Source organism: Aspergillus aculeatinus (assembly GCF_003184765.1).
Source record: "Aspergillus aculeatinus CBS 121060 unplaced genomic scaffold BO66scaffold_52, whole genome shotgun sequence".
Classification (NCBI taxonomy): domain Eukaryota; kingdom Fungi; phylum Ascomycota; class Eurotiomycetes; order Eurotiales; family Aspergillaceae; genus Aspergillus; species Aspergillus aculeatinus.
In genome coordinates, this window is record NW_020291521.1 from 1,309 (window position 1) to 14,810 (window position 13,502).

General features: G+C 49.1%; 6 protein-coding genes across 6 annotated transcripts; 4 read left to right on the top strand and 2 right to left on the bottom strand.

Moving 5' to 3' along the window:
- Positions 1 to 2,641: 2,641 nt before the first annotated feature.
- BO66DRAFT_394728 (putative DUF814 domain protein) lies at positions 2,642 to 3,999 on the top strand. Its single transcript, XM_025648062.1, has 4 exons — positions 2,642 to 2,719; positions 2,786 to 2,825; positions 2,961 to 3,088; positions 3,168 to 3,999. Exons 1-4 carry the CDS (start codon positions 2,647 to 2,649, stop codon positions 3,566 to 3,568), a joined length of 642 nt encoding a protein of 213 aa, XP_025500019.1. The 5' UTR covers positions 2,642 to 2,646; the 3' UTR covers positions 3,569 to 3,999.
- Positions 4,000 to 4,158: 159 nt separating this feature from the next.
- On the top strand, positions 4,159 to 7,657 carry BO66DRAFT_431394 (uncharacterized protein). Its single transcript, XM_025650580.1, has 10 exons — positions 4,159 to 4,264; positions 4,337 to 4,473; positions 4,540 to 4,962; positions 5,020 to 5,455; positions 5,514 to 5,793; positions 5,868 to 5,974; positions 6,037 to 6,120; positions 6,689 to 6,823; positions 6,916 to 7,118; positions 7,203 to 7,657. Exons 1-10 carry the CDS (start codon positions 4,255 to 4,257, stop codon positions 7,473 to 7,475), a joined length of 2,088 nt encoding a protein of 695 aa, XP_025500020.1. The 5' UTR covers positions 4,159 to 4,254; the 3' UTR covers positions 7,476 to 7,657.
- Positions 7,652 to 9,289, bottom strand: aspD (septin aspD). Its single transcript, XM_025652293.1, has 6 exons — positions 9,154 to 9,289; positions 8,957 to 9,085; positions 8,815 to 8,896; positions 8,620 to 8,757; positions 8,351 to 8,564; positions 7,652 to 8,298 (listed from the first exon to the last, which is right to left on the bottom strand). The coding sequence occupies exons 1-6, from the start codon at positions 9,281 to 9,283 to the stop codon at positions 7,960 to 7,962; spliced, it is 1,032 nt and encodes a 343-aa protein (XP_025500021.1). The 5' UTR covers positions 9,284 to 9,289; the 3' UTR covers positions 7,652 to 7,959.
- Positions 9,290 to 9,741: 452 nt separating this feature from the next.
- BO66DRAFT_394733 (mitochondrial 54S ribosomal protein bL32m) lies at positions 9,742 to 10,471 on the top strand. The gene is made up of 2 exons (XM_025648063.1): positions 9,742 to 10,182; positions 10,245 to 10,471. The coding sequence occupies exons 1-2, from the start codon at positions 9,825 to 9,827 to the stop codon at positions 10,280 to 10,282; spliced, it is 396 nt and encodes a 131-aa protein (XP_025500022.1). The 5' UTR covers positions 9,742 to 9,824; the 3' UTR covers positions 10,283 to 10,471.
- Positions 10,472 to 10,824: 353 nt separating this feature from the next.
- BO66DRAFT_357197 (SKI complex subunit WD repeat protein SKI8) lies at positions 10,825 to 12,168 on the top strand. Its single transcript, XM_025644895.1, has 5 exons — positions 10,825 to 11,185; positions 11,250 to 11,419; positions 11,476 to 11,569; positions 11,643 to 11,829; positions 11,886 to 12,168. The coding sequence occupies exons 1-5, from the start codon at positions 10,912 to 10,914 to the stop codon at positions 12,067 to 12,069; spliced, it is 909 nt and encodes a 302-aa protein (XP_025500023.1). The 5' UTR covers positions 10,825 to 10,911; the 3' UTR covers positions 12,070 to 12,168.
- Positions 12,169 to 12,293: 125 nt separating this feature from the next.
- BO66DRAFT_357202 (kinetochore Spc25 family protein) lies at positions 12,294 to 13,252 on the bottom strand. The gene is made up of 2 exons (XM_025644896.1): positions 12,935 to 13,252; positions 12,294 to 12,867 (listed from the first exon to the last, which is right to left on the bottom strand). The coding sequence occupies exons 1-2, from the start codon at positions 13,164 to 13,166 to the stop codon at positions 12,323 to 12,325; spliced, it is 777 nt and encodes a 258-aa protein (XP_025500024.1). The 5' UTR covers positions 13,167 to 13,252; the 3' UTR covers positions 12,294 to 12,322.
- Between the last annotated feature and the right edge of the window lie 250 nt (positions 13,253 to 13,502).

The window sequence follows — 13,502 nt, forward strand, 5'->3', positions numbered from 1 at the left end:
TACTCTGTAGTGGTTACGTTACGGTCTCACGAGTCACGAGTCATCAACACCACCACCACCGATCGGTGGACGTCCGGTAACTACGGGTAATCCGCCTAGGCACAGCCGGCGCTTGCACAAAATGAGTAACTCCAGGTGGTTCCGCCCACGGTTGTTAACCTGGTTTGTTCTTACAAACTTCTTGCTGATTTCTCTGGCTGGCCGGTGGATTCGGCCGGAAAAAGGTGACCTGATCAGGGCAATCAATAAAGTAAACTAAATCAAAAGAAGAAACTACTCAAGTAGAAAAGATAGCTATTTTCAATGCCCGAAGCACCCGGGATGGATCCATCAGGAAACCGAGGAAAACTTTATCGGAGGACGAACCAACTACGTAACTAACGTTGTCAACACAGAGGGTTGAACAACCTGATGATGAACCGGGAGAGGGAGGGGAAGAAGAGTGAGTCCCTTCATTATTCACCATGCTGCTTGCTTCTAGTACTTCACTTTATTGGCATACTCTCAATCATTTGTGAACTACCACAATATGTACTCCGTACACGACTTAGGTATGGAATTTGGATCATGAAACGGTCCTTTTTAGAGCCTCTCACAAAGCGAGTTGATTTTTGATATGCGCTCGGGATAATTCGAAGAATAGCCCGCCCAGTGAAGGGAGACTGCTCCCGGGCGGTTCGGAGCTTCTAGGGTCGATGAGTATTGAGTGCTCGTACTAGTGAGTAGTTTCTTTGCCTTCTGAATCAGGACTGCTGTATAGTGTAAATTACAACTCGCCCACAGACCCGCCCGGTCCGGTGCATGAAAATAAGTGGGGATCGAGCAGTTTCCTGCAAGGCAATTTGGTTGGCGGCAGGCGGGTGTTCTGGTGAAAATGACTCGCATTGCCATCGCATCCATGCCGCAATGGCGACTGGCGACCAATAACCCTTACATGGCTGGCAAGCAAAGCTGTATCGAGCGCATCGATAATGCTGCCGGTAGTCAAGCAGCAGCCGCAGCCGCAGCAGCACCTTAACTACAGTAGTCAAGTCTCATCTTTTGAACATACCTAGTAGCTGCTTTCCAAGAAGGGAATTGGGCAGGACTGACTGACTTTCCCCTATTCATGTTTGTTTCATCTCGCTAAAATGAAAAAGGTAGGCACCGACGGTCAGTTGTGGGCGGGCAAAGTTTAATCTGCGCCGACAGACAACAAACAAACCTGCAAGTACTCGTGGATGTAATCGGCAGCAACCTGGTAGTACCTACTAAACGAAGTACCTAGGCTGTACGTACATACGTAAGTACGTATGTATGCATGTACTGTAAAGTATAGCTAACAGTATGACCATAGTGGCCACTCTGACCAGGGGTCTTCCTGCATTCCAACTTCCAAGCGACCGTCGTACCGGCCGGTTACGGGCTTCAAAACTCTGGCAGTTTGCTGTCGGTATGGGTCATGGCTAATGGCTCTCCTCTCTTCAACGGTCTTGCACTAGTTAGCTCGGGAAAGGGTGCACGACATGATATTGATGCTGGCTAAACAGAAGAAGTAAGGTAGACATTCTAGTGACAGCCCTTAGGCCTACTTGACGCGCTTCTTACCTTCGTTTTAGGTCGCTGATTGATTGATTTGCCTTATGTCTTCTGCAGCTGAGGCCATTTGTTCTGCTGTGAATCGTATCACTTAATTCCAACTTCCTAGTGTGTATGCAAGTACTCCGTACTTCCTGACAGTTTGTACAGCCTTCTCTTTTCTTGCCAAGAAATAGATTAGAACACGTCGCTGCCCGTATAATCGACGACCCCCCCCCAAAATGGACTCAACTGATTGGCCGTCGAGGTACAATAACAGCAGTTTGGTGGTCAATTGACGTGCAACTGCACTTGCGTAAGGAACCATTTTTGAAGTTAAGATTGTAGTCAGTCAGCCTGCGTCCCCTTAAAACAGTCACGATGCTAGTGTCTCTTGACGCAAGCTTACAGCCTTTACTTAAGCCAGTATCATCGAGCCCCGAAGATTGTATGACGAAGATTGTGGTCGTGTTGGCTCCGGTACCTAGTAGGCCCCACGGAAGTCTTGCGACGAAGTTTGATTTAACACTCTGCCATTGGACGGTAACTTCAAGACATGCTAGGTTGATTCAGGAGGTAGCCAGACCCCAGTCAAATGTTGCCTTTAATAGACAGGACAGTGCATTAAGCACCATTCAATTCTTCTGTACGATCAATTGGAGCCAACCTGATCACAGAAAGTTTATTGACCTTCCTTTCTCTATGCCTTCTGAGGAACATTATAACCATACAGATAGTCAAGCTTGTGAATCTGTAAATGAGAAATCGCATGTAGGCGCCGGCAGCTTATGCTTCATTTTCTCGTGACTTATTCAGGCATTCGTCCAACATGCTCGAGTAACTGATCAATTATAACTTAGCTCGTTAAATAAGTTAGTAAGTTAGTAAGTAGTAAGTTAGCCATTTACTCGAGTATTACTGAGTAGTTAGTTAGAAAAAAAAGATGACTAATCACATGTTTTGTTAACTAACTACTTCATTAGTGAGTCGGTGATTGTCCCCGGAATTCTTTTGCCCCGTTATCCCCTTGCAGCAGCGACAGCTCCAGTTTGCTTCTTAGTACCAAAATCCGGTAAACTGTTTGGCAGAATGGTTTACTATTTCACATCAAATGTGGTTCAACCCGCAGCCTTTATCTATGTTGGAAAGGATAAATTCGAAAGTATGATGGTTTTTCTTTATTCAACAGATTGTGCTGTGCCGAGACTCTAATATTTGACTTGAACAGATGAGGACCTTATTAAATTTGGATTAGAGAGTGATGTCTGGTAATCTGACCTTGTACTGTGATTATAAGAGAATGTGCACCAAGTGAGCTAATATCTTTTTGCGTCTCGGCTAGGGTTTGTCTCTCTTCGTCGCGCAGCAACCTAGCATCCGAAGACACCCTAACTCAGTCATTAGTTCCATGTGGATAACCTGTCTAGTGCCCATGTGTACCTTCGCCTCCGTGATGGAGAAACATGGGATCAGATTCCGCAGGCGCTTCTCGAAGATTGTGCCCAGCTAACGAAGGCGAATTCAATCGAAGGTCAGACATATTTCGTCAGGAACGGATACCGATGAGAATCCGCAAGCCAATAAGCGGTGGAGACTAAACAACCTTATAGGGAATAAGAAGGACAACATCACGGTGATCTATACACCGTGGTCAAATTTGATGAAGGATGGATCCATGGCAGCTGGCCAAGTCTCTTTCCATAACCACAAACTGGTGCGCAAGGTTTTTGTCCGACAGCGAGAAAATCCTATCGTCAATCGCCTGAACAAAACCCGCATTGAAACGTTCCCTGATCTTAAAGCCGCGAAAGATGAGTTCTTGAAAAAGAAGAACAAGGAGGAACGCAAAGTGAGAGAGGAGCAACGCATAAAGGAGAAATTGGAAAGAAGGGAACGCGACCAGTTGAAATGGCAAAAGGAGCATGCTTACGATGACCTCATGAGCGAGGAGAATATTCAAGGCAGCAGCAACCAAGACCGGGACGCTGACTTTTATGACGACTTCATGTGAAGCACAAGGCATACAGTGGATTGTCATGTTGTCTCTCCAATGGCCGTCGTCGGCTTGTCGCATGCTATACTATCGACGAAACAACATAACTCAGTACTTATCACGAAGCATCCATTTGAAGTGCAACAACGGAAGTTGGTTACTGGGCCTTGTTCCGTGGTCGCGAAACTCCACTTCAAATGGTTAGGAAGCGCATAGCGCAGAGCACGCATATTAACTCGTGTCTCAACTCAACCTGTCCCAGTGCCGGGGAGCTGGCTCTGAGAGTGGCTGGAAGCCGGCCACTGGCATATAGCCTGTCGCTATTTCACAACACAGCGCAGCAGATATGAACTCCACCTAAAGGGTCATCATAGCGTGCTTATAAGCTGTGCATTGCATGTGAACTTAGTAGAATAAACTAGGCAGAATATTGAATTGAGTCTGAATACACAGGTGATGCAGCATACAAAGAGAGTGAAACTCCTTTTTAGCCCCTTCGCGGTGCCGGCTCATACTGTTGGGTGTGGTAATTCGGCATAACTAAGCGAGAGCTGCGGACTGCGGAAGCAACCTCCCTGCGCTAGCGATGTTGACAGCTATGGTCGGTCCCTCACCATAGTACTCCTGTACAACAAGTTCAATGACCATAACACCAGCTTCGATATAACCGCGCCTCAGTCACGTCGGTACTCAAAAAAGTGAAGATGCCTGAAGGTTCGTCTTCAATTGTGCAGATTCGTAATTCTTCTAGCTTATCCCGTTGTTTCCGCTGATACTTCCCAATAGGCGCAAAGTCAAAGAATAAGAAGAAAGCCAAGGGTACCACCGGCCCCAGGGGGATTGAGAGCAAGGCCTCAAACCAAAACCAAGTCAATGATCAGGACCGAGCCCCGGAGGACACTGAGGCACCCGCGCAACCAAGCGTAAGGGCACCCCCGTTTACCCCTTCACCCCGAATGCCCACCTGAGCTGATTATGTGACGGAACAGGAGAGCGACAACCATAAGGTTGATACCACCGAGGGTCCAGCGGCTAAAGAGAGCGCGAAGAGAGATAAACCAACCGGAGATTTACCGACTGAGACGACTGACGATCGGACATTTATTGCGACCAGCCATCCGACTAACCCTACAGGCCATGGGAGCAATCCCACCAGCTCCGAGGCTCTCCAGTCCAACGACCGGTTTGATGCCCTCGTTCGGGATCGGGATACCTTGCGGGCGGAAGTGGCAGACATGCGCAAGTCATTGGAGGAAATCCAGTCGAAACACCACGCGGAGATGAAAGCTCTGCAGGGGAGGCTAGACGACGCCGAAAACAAGAAAGAACATGCAGAGTCGCAGTTCCAGAAACTCCTGGAAAGAGTGAATACAATCAAGTCTCAACTTGGCGAGAGATTGAGGGAAGATGCTGTATGTCTTCGGCACTTGCATTCCTATGCTATCCCCAAGCATACTAACTCATAACAGGAAGAGCTTGCACAGGCTAGATCGAAAATTGATGAATTGGAGGAGGAAAACACAAGCATCAAGGATCAATACCAAGCGAAGTGTGGCGAGCTCGAGCAGTTGTCGGAAGACAGAAGGAACATGTTACAGGAGCTTTCGACCTTGCGAGATCGTACAAATCTGTCCCAGCAAAATTGGTTGAAAGAGAAGGAGGAGCTCCTAGAACAAGAGAACTATCTTCAGTCAGAGTTCGAGCAAGCCAAGGAGGCCATGCACAACTGGGAAGTCCTTGCTATGGAGGAGCGGTCCATTAGGGAAACCCTTGAAGTGAAGGTGGTAGATCTCGAGGAACAGCTAGCAAGCGTCAAAGATGCCTACGAGAAAGCATCTACGGAACGTGACTCTCAAGTGGCTGCAGTTGACGGACTACAGCGAGCTTTGCAGGAAATCCAAACCGGTGAGAATAGCCCCTATCTCCAACATGCCTCTCCTGAATTACCACCAATGTTTTGTAGCGCGCAAACAGGAACTTCGTGAGCTCGTGGAGAACTCCGACGCCCAGCTTGAGGAGCTGAAGCAGAGTCTTCAAGAGGCAACGAAGAAAGCCCTCGACGCCGAGAAATCTCTTCAAGATGCTCAGGGCGAGCTCGAACGAGTTCGGCCATTCGAGAAGGAAGTCAAAGAAAAGAACCTCTTGATAGGGAAGCTCAGGCACGAAGCGGTGACACTCAACGACCATCTGACGAAAGCTCTGCGCTTCCTCAAGAAAGGGAAGCCGGAAGACAACGTCGACAGGTGCGTTTTCTGCGCTATGACTGTGGTCCTTGGCTGGCCTTATGAAGGATTGCCTGTTGATTAACTATTCCTAGACATATCGTAACGAATCACCTCCTGCATTTTCTTGCTCTTGATCGGTCAGATCCCAAGAAGTTCCAGATCTTGCAACTCATTGCCGCGCTCCTCGGCTGGACAGATGGTTAGTCAACCATTCTTCTTTTGTGATCTTACCATACTCGTGGTCACTAACGAATTGAATAGAGCAGCGTGAGCAGGCTGGTCTGGCGCGTCCAGGAACATCGAGCATTTCTGGAAAGTTGAGACTTCCAAGCACACCCATGCACCGTACGCCAAGCAGCCAAACCTTGGCCTCGGAATTTCTTGACAATGGAAACGCGAGCAAAGAATCATTGGCGGAGTTGTGGTCCAACTTCTTGGAGCAGGAGTCACAGAATGCGGAAATGGCACATCCAAAGCCGTGAGGCTAGTTCCGCATTCATTCGAGACCAACAGTCTGTGGCCTCTTGGATTGAATTACTACTTCTGTAAATAACATCTGGGCCTCTACTCGCATTCCTCCTCTTGCTGTAATTGTATGCGTGATAGTATGAGATAAGCTATGTCATTAGGCTGTCCGTTTGCGACATACGGCACATGCGCCTTCGGTTCACCGCCTCATATTCTGCCGCATCTATTTTGTTGAAGTGTCAATTCAACGCCGACCAGAGTCTTGCATACCATGAATAGCTTAGCGACACCACGAGTACAACTTTTCTCAAAGTATAATCATTTCTCGCGGAGATACCCCTATTGCATCTCAAGAATGGCTTCTAGCGCCGGTGAGCTTCTCCCTTCTCACAAGGGCGAGTGGAATCATAATTGACCGCGCGCGCAGTGCACAAATTCCGCCCAGTTGTGGTCTCAGGACCGTCAGGAACCGGGAAGTCGACTCTCCTGAAGAGGCTCTTTGCCGACTATCCGAACACCTTCGGCTTCTCAATTTCGCGTATGTTCTTCGGTGCCACCTCCCGGCTCTTACCCAGCCGCTGTAAGATTGTGGCTGGACATTCCCCCGCAACCCCGCACCCACACACTCTCCAAACCGCAAAGGCATAGATTTCTGAAGGCATGCCTCCTTAGATACCACGCGGAGCCCTCGTGCGGGTGAGCAAGACGGTCGCGAATACTATTTCACGACAAAGGAAGACTTTCTCGACTTGGTCAGCAAGAACGGCTTCATTGAACATGCGCAATTTGGAGGCAATTACTATGGTACTAGTGTCCAAGCTGTGAAGAACATCGCCGAGCAGGGTAGAATTTGCATTCTTGATATCGAGATGGAAGTATGTTGCTGCTGCTTCTGTTCATCTGATTGTGTTCACTTCAGAGAATGCCTGGCTAACAGCTCATTTTCCTTTCAACTCCAGGGTGTGAAGCAGGTTAAGCGCACGGATCTCAATGCGCGCTTTTTGTTCCTGGCCCCTCCCTCGGTGGAGGAGTTGGAGAAGAGACTGCGTGGACGAAACACTGAGACAGAAGAAAGCCTGAAGAAACGTCTTGCGCAGGCTAAAAATGAGCTCGAATACGCCAAGGAGCCGGGTGCTCATGATAAAGTCGTCGTCAATGATGACCTTGAGAAAGCTTATGCTGAGTTGAGGGACTTCATTGTCGACGGCGATAAATTCGGCGCCCAGCAATAGTGCGAGACCCTCATTTACGCTGTATCTTATAGACGCACATAACGACTTCAATACTTGTCTGCTCATTGTTATTAATTTAGCTCAGAACCACCGGAATTTTTACATTGCCTTCCGACCTTCTGCATGAAGCGATCCTACAACCATTCGTCTCACTGGAGCCAAGATAAATAGATACATGAAACGACGATACGATCGATGTTTAGCGCTTCGTTGCTAGCTTTCAGTTGATCTGCGACGAAAAGTCCATAGAAAATCACGAGGTAGTTAGGTCACTTCCTCACAAATAGAATTGTTCAAGTGAGGACGGGTACGATCAAGGAATTATAAAGTTAAACAGGATATCTGTAGAAGCATGCCGAGACGAAGTTGGTGCTATGAGATTAAAACATTAAGGAAAGAAAAGGAAGAAAGTTACCCTGATTGGGCCCACTGCCCATGTTTCATCCACGCAAAGAAGCAAGGGCAAGCGAAATGCTCAGACATATCAATAGCCATTCATGGTCATGCGTTGCGAGTTACGGCTAAGCTCCCTGTCGGCTGAAGGACTAATGGGCCGGCTGCTACCAGGATGGCCGCCAGCAGCACTGCTCTCCTTGAGTGCCAGAAGTTGCTTAGCACGGAATGTCTCGTAGTGAATCTGGCTTGTCGTCTCGATAAGGTCCTGAAGATGGGTGCGGGTAAGGAAGTTTCGGAGATAGACGAATTCGCAGTGGTTCTCATCCTCCACGTTGATGACACCCCAGCGGTTTTGGCGGCCGCGAACTTGCTGGCCATTGACGACGATCGTTCTTTCGCTACCAACTACAGCGAATGGAATGATGTCCTACACGGACATTAGAACGGGAGGCACCATGAGACCCGAGGCGGTTACTGACCTTGATTTGAGCATTGACTGCACGCTCTTCGTCATCAAGCTCATCGTTGTCATAGGGGTACATTTTCAGATTGTGGAAGGCGAACTCCTCCTTAATTCTTTCCTTGAACGCCTGGCGTTCCTCGAGAGTAAGCGAGTCGGCTTTAGCGATGACGGGAACCACGTTGACCACGTCAGAGAGCTTCTTTAGGACGACAATGTCGATGGGCTTAAGACTAGTTGGTACTCCATCAGTTTCTGTAAGATCAAGCCTAAGGTCACTATACTCACGCATGGCCAGATGGCTGGATGAAGAACAAGCAGCAGTGGATGCGGGTGTCTTGAATATAGCGGTCACGTTGAGCAGTAAGCTCCTTTCGGAGATATGCGGAGTGTTGATCCTTGATGTACTTCACAATAGGATCCCAGCTGATCACAACATTTGTTAGTTCGACTTTCGTGGCTGAAATTTCTCGGTTGCTTTACCATCTGTCATTGTTGACCTGATCGCCGTAGCCCGGGGTGTCGACGATGTTTAGCCTGAGACGCACGCCATTCTCCTCAATGACTTGGGAAACCGATCATTAGTCTTATGGTCGGGCTTATTAGCGAAAAGTGAGGAACATACTGTGCGAAACAGTTTGGATTTCGGTTGTTGAACGAACGGGTTCGTTAGGGGCCAGGCGACCCTTGGAGTCGATCAGGTGAGAAGCGAAGATAGTGTTGATCAAGGTCGACTTTCCCAGGCCGGTTTGTCCTATTCATATATATCAATGCCAGTCGTAAGCCAGGATTGAGACTGTGCTCAGACGTGCTGCAACTCACCGACGCACATCACATTAAACTGAAATCCACGCTTCAACAGCTTTCGCTCAATCTGAGAAGTGATACTATCGAAACCGACATGACTACGAGGAAAGACCGACGCAGGGGTGGAATTCGCCGCGGCAGCCATGGTGCTGGAAGAGAGAGAAGATGGAGAAGGAGGGGATGTGGAGAATGGGCTGATAGGGGTCGTAGATAGTAGATTGGTATCTAGATAGTAGGAGTAGCAACCTCCAACAAAGTGTCGGTGGGGGAGGGGAAGGGAGAAGCAGTGGGCGAGTCCAAGGCTAAAACGAGAGACGAACAGCAATCCTTCAACGAAGGGCCAAGGCAGGAGGAGTGAGTTGGAGGAAGGAACAAGACTGATGAAGCAAACAAGCGAGAGAGAGAGAGAGAGAGGGAGGGAAAGACGGACTGATGCAGTGGATGCATTCCCCTTAAGTTGTTCCCTTTGGATTGCCGTTGTTGTCGCGACTCAGGGGGAGACCGCTAGTCCAGATTCGGATTAGCGGCTCTCCAGACCCCAATCGGGCCATTCGCCGCCAATCTGAAGCTTCAATTGAAGATTTATTTGTTTCCGCATTGAATCCGCTTGCCTATCAGTCCTGACGCTGCCCCCGTCCTGTGTGCTCCTTCACAACCCCCTCATCCAGATCGTCCTCAGCGTCCCAATGTCCCTGCGACTGTTTCCCTCCCGTCTATCCGCCCAGGGGCTATCCCCGGCCGGTTCACTTTCGCCGGCTCTCGCCAACGCCGCAGTCGGACGCTGGTCCCAATTCACACTCAATGCCTCCGCCGTGTCGCAGTCTCTCTTGAGACCGGCCGCATTCACGCTCAACATCCCTGGACTCTTGTCTGATATCTGGGAATCCGTTCTCCGCGCCGTCCCGAAGAAGAAGACCTCCCATATGAAGAAACGTCATAGACAGATGGCCGGCAAAGCATTGAAAGATGTCAAGAGTCTTAGCACCTGTTCAGGGTGTGGTCAAATCAAGCGCTCACATGTGCTGTGCCCGAATTGTGTTGCTAGTAAGTGTGACTACCTTAAAAGTGACTTGGGAGCCCATCTCATCAGTTAATTCCATCGTCAGGTATTAAGAAGCAATGGGGTCGCAAAAATACCGAATGAAGCGAACAGACGAGGTGGCTCGAAGTGATGATAGATGCTTGAATTATGTTTGGCTGGGATTGTATAATTATCGGGTCCATATGATGTGTAGGATAAAATGCTGCATGGCATTCGGCGTTTGGTCCACCTAAGGGTTCATGTTTTATTCCACTTTTTGTTCCTTTTAAATTTCCATCATCTTCATTTTACTGTGTACCTTACGGATCGTATTGTTCATGTCCTTCAATTCCTTGGAACCATTTGCAATAGGAGTTGGTGGTGGTAAAAAGACTTGATGTTCCGTGCGTTTACCCGCGATTCATGATCTCATCCAGCCGCCTCGAGCTTGTCCCGCCATGGTCGTGATTTAGCCTTATCTGTTATGTCTTTGACAACACCCAGCTCCTGCAGCTAGCGACCACATTACCTCGACCCGCTCGTATCATTCTGCGTCTGTCAAGGATCAATGTCTTGAGCTGACTCGGAGCTGTCATGGTAATGTGTATACCAGAGACTGTCGTTTGTTCGCCGCTTTTATTCTAACTCCAAACCTGGCGGTTCTAGTCGAAGCAATATCTTTCCTGCGGTTCCGCAGGCAATGGTTCGTATGACCAAGTAGAAACTACCATTTACTTCCAGAATCATGCTAAATGTCAAGCGTAGCACACCCTACTGACATTTACGGACTCGCCGTGACCGATAAGTTCTGCTTATCGGCATCTGGCTCCTCTTCGTTGAAAGTCCATTCGACGGTTGACCCTGACTTCCCACTGGTCCAATCCCTTGATGACGCCCATAAACTTGGCTGTCATCATGTAGTGACCAACGCGAAAGGACTACGGGCAGCTAGCATTGGGTTCGGGGGTGAGATCGCGATCTGGTCCTGCCACGACGGCGTATGGGCGAAGGATAGCATCGCTTCAGGTAGGTGATTCCCTTTGTCTGTCTGGGCCAGGCAATTCAAAGAGCTATACTGATCTGGTCTCAGTCAACCAGACTGGGTCTGCAGGCATCTGGGCAATCGCCATGTCCGAGGACGGGCAATACCTTGCTGGTGTTAGCCAAGATGGGCACGTCAAGGTCTGGGACCTGAATGCCAGTGGTGAAGAGATTCGAGACTACGAAACGAAAGGCAGCTTCGGTACCTGCATAGATCTGGTAAATTGCGAAATCCACCCATTCTTTCGTCAATTGAAGCTCATACGAGGCTGTAGTCCGCGGATGGTCGATTCCTTGCTAGCGGACATGAAAATGGTAGTGTCTACATCTTCAGCACTGAAACGGGCCGCATGCCATTCAGTTTATCAGGTAAAGGATTGACTCGCTACTATCTCTGCAAGTCGCAAGTGCTCTGACTATCTATCTCGTCTGCAAATAATAGGTCTTGTGAAACCCGTTAGAGCGGTTGCTTTCTCACCAGGAGGGAAGTTCCTTGCTGCTGCCGGAGATTCAAAGGTGATTGTGTTATATGACACATCATCTGGTGAACCGGTAGCCAATCTATCGGGTCATACAGCATGGGTTATGTCTCTTTCATGGAGCAATACGGGAGAATACCTTCTCAGCGGGTAAGAAAATCTGCGGTACACGCGCGTCTTCTAGTAGTGGTCCTGACAGTCAATAGCTCTTTTGATGGCAAAGTCAAGGTTTGGTCAATCGACACTAGAGCGTGTGTAGCCACTCATTCTGAGACCGAGAAATCCATATGGAGTGTGAGATGGCTGCCGAAGGTCGGGCGTTCGGAAGGCTTCGCCACGGCCGGGGCGAGTCGAGGCATATCATTCTACCGCGAGGCTACAGGTGGTTGATCTGGACTCGCGTGTATGACAGCTTTGACGGAGGCTGGTTGAGGAGTTCAGGCCAAGGGCGGAATGTTATCTCTTACCTTTCTGCCGCAGACACCCCCCCCCCCCCCCCCCCCTTTTATCTCTTGCCCAAGTTCAGGTGCGATGTGGCTACGCTGGGGTTTCTTACGCATATGGCTTGTATTCCGGCAAAATCATTGAGGTGGTATCCATAAGCATGTATCATCAAGCATTTCTGTCCGTCCAACTTAACTCGCTATTTCATTGTTTCGATAAACAATTTCCGCATCCTCTTGAGAAACCCACCAAAATCGCGATCTTCATTGACAATGTCGAGTTCGCGCTCCAGCGCCTCCCGATCAACCTTGGGTCGCGTGTGAAAGACATCATAATCCCGACTGGCCGTTCCAAGCTCGAACCAAGCCTCGGCCTCCCAGTCTTTCTCGAGTAAATGTGTGTAAACAAACTTCAGCCTATCTTCCCGGCCGGCCCCCTCGATTCGTAAACACAGATAATCTTGCCAAAAGTCTAGCTCCGGAACATTGAGCCGAGCCTGCTCATCGAGGTATTTGGCGTGCAATTTCTGCGCTTCTAATCTCTGATTGATCATTTTCTGAGTCTCGTCGATTTGCTGCTTCAAGCGATCACGCTTAGCGAGCCGCGAGTCGCGCTCCAAGGTGACAGATGAGATGGCCGCATGCATCTCAGCGGCCTCCGCGGCCTCCTTTTGCAAAGTCTGTTGATGGGTTTGTGCTTTCAAATCGAGAATCTCGATATCTCTGTGTCTCATGCGCTGATCCTCTGGACGCCGCGGTGTTAGCGGAAGGCAAATCACGTCCTAACGCGTCCGACTGCTGTGCTTGCTTACCCTGAAGCTCTGCCAACCCGCTTTTAAACTGATTCCTCTCTTCTAGAACTTGTTTCCGGCCGCGCTCGATAAAGGCATCAAAACGAGCTGTGAATTGAGCCATGCGGTTGCGTAGGTCCTCAAAACCAAAGTTGATGCTGGGCAAGGAGTCGGCCATCGACGGCGCATCAGCCGACGCGAGAGGCGGGCGCATGCCACTCGTCGAGAGTGAAGGATCAAATGCACTATTCATTGTGAGTCTAAATATTAGTGAGCTAGAGATGAGCCGATTGCTGATTAAGGCGTGAAATGGGAAAAGCTGATTGTTTTCTTTGCGACTTCCATGGACGGACGCTAGTAGTAAATGACTAAATCCGTCGTCGTACCTGTTGCGGCGCAACCCCCGGGTCAAAAGCTTGGCGTCGATGGATCTAGTATATTTTTTTTCGCCATCCGGTCCTGGCCTGTCTCGAATTATTTTATGCAGCTAAAAGAGAAAGACACTTTATTGTCACGTTTGCATGGGTTCTGACTTGCTGGCTGCTCAGAGCCGCTTCAGTTCAGTGCCCTGCCCGAGACTCTGTCTTCC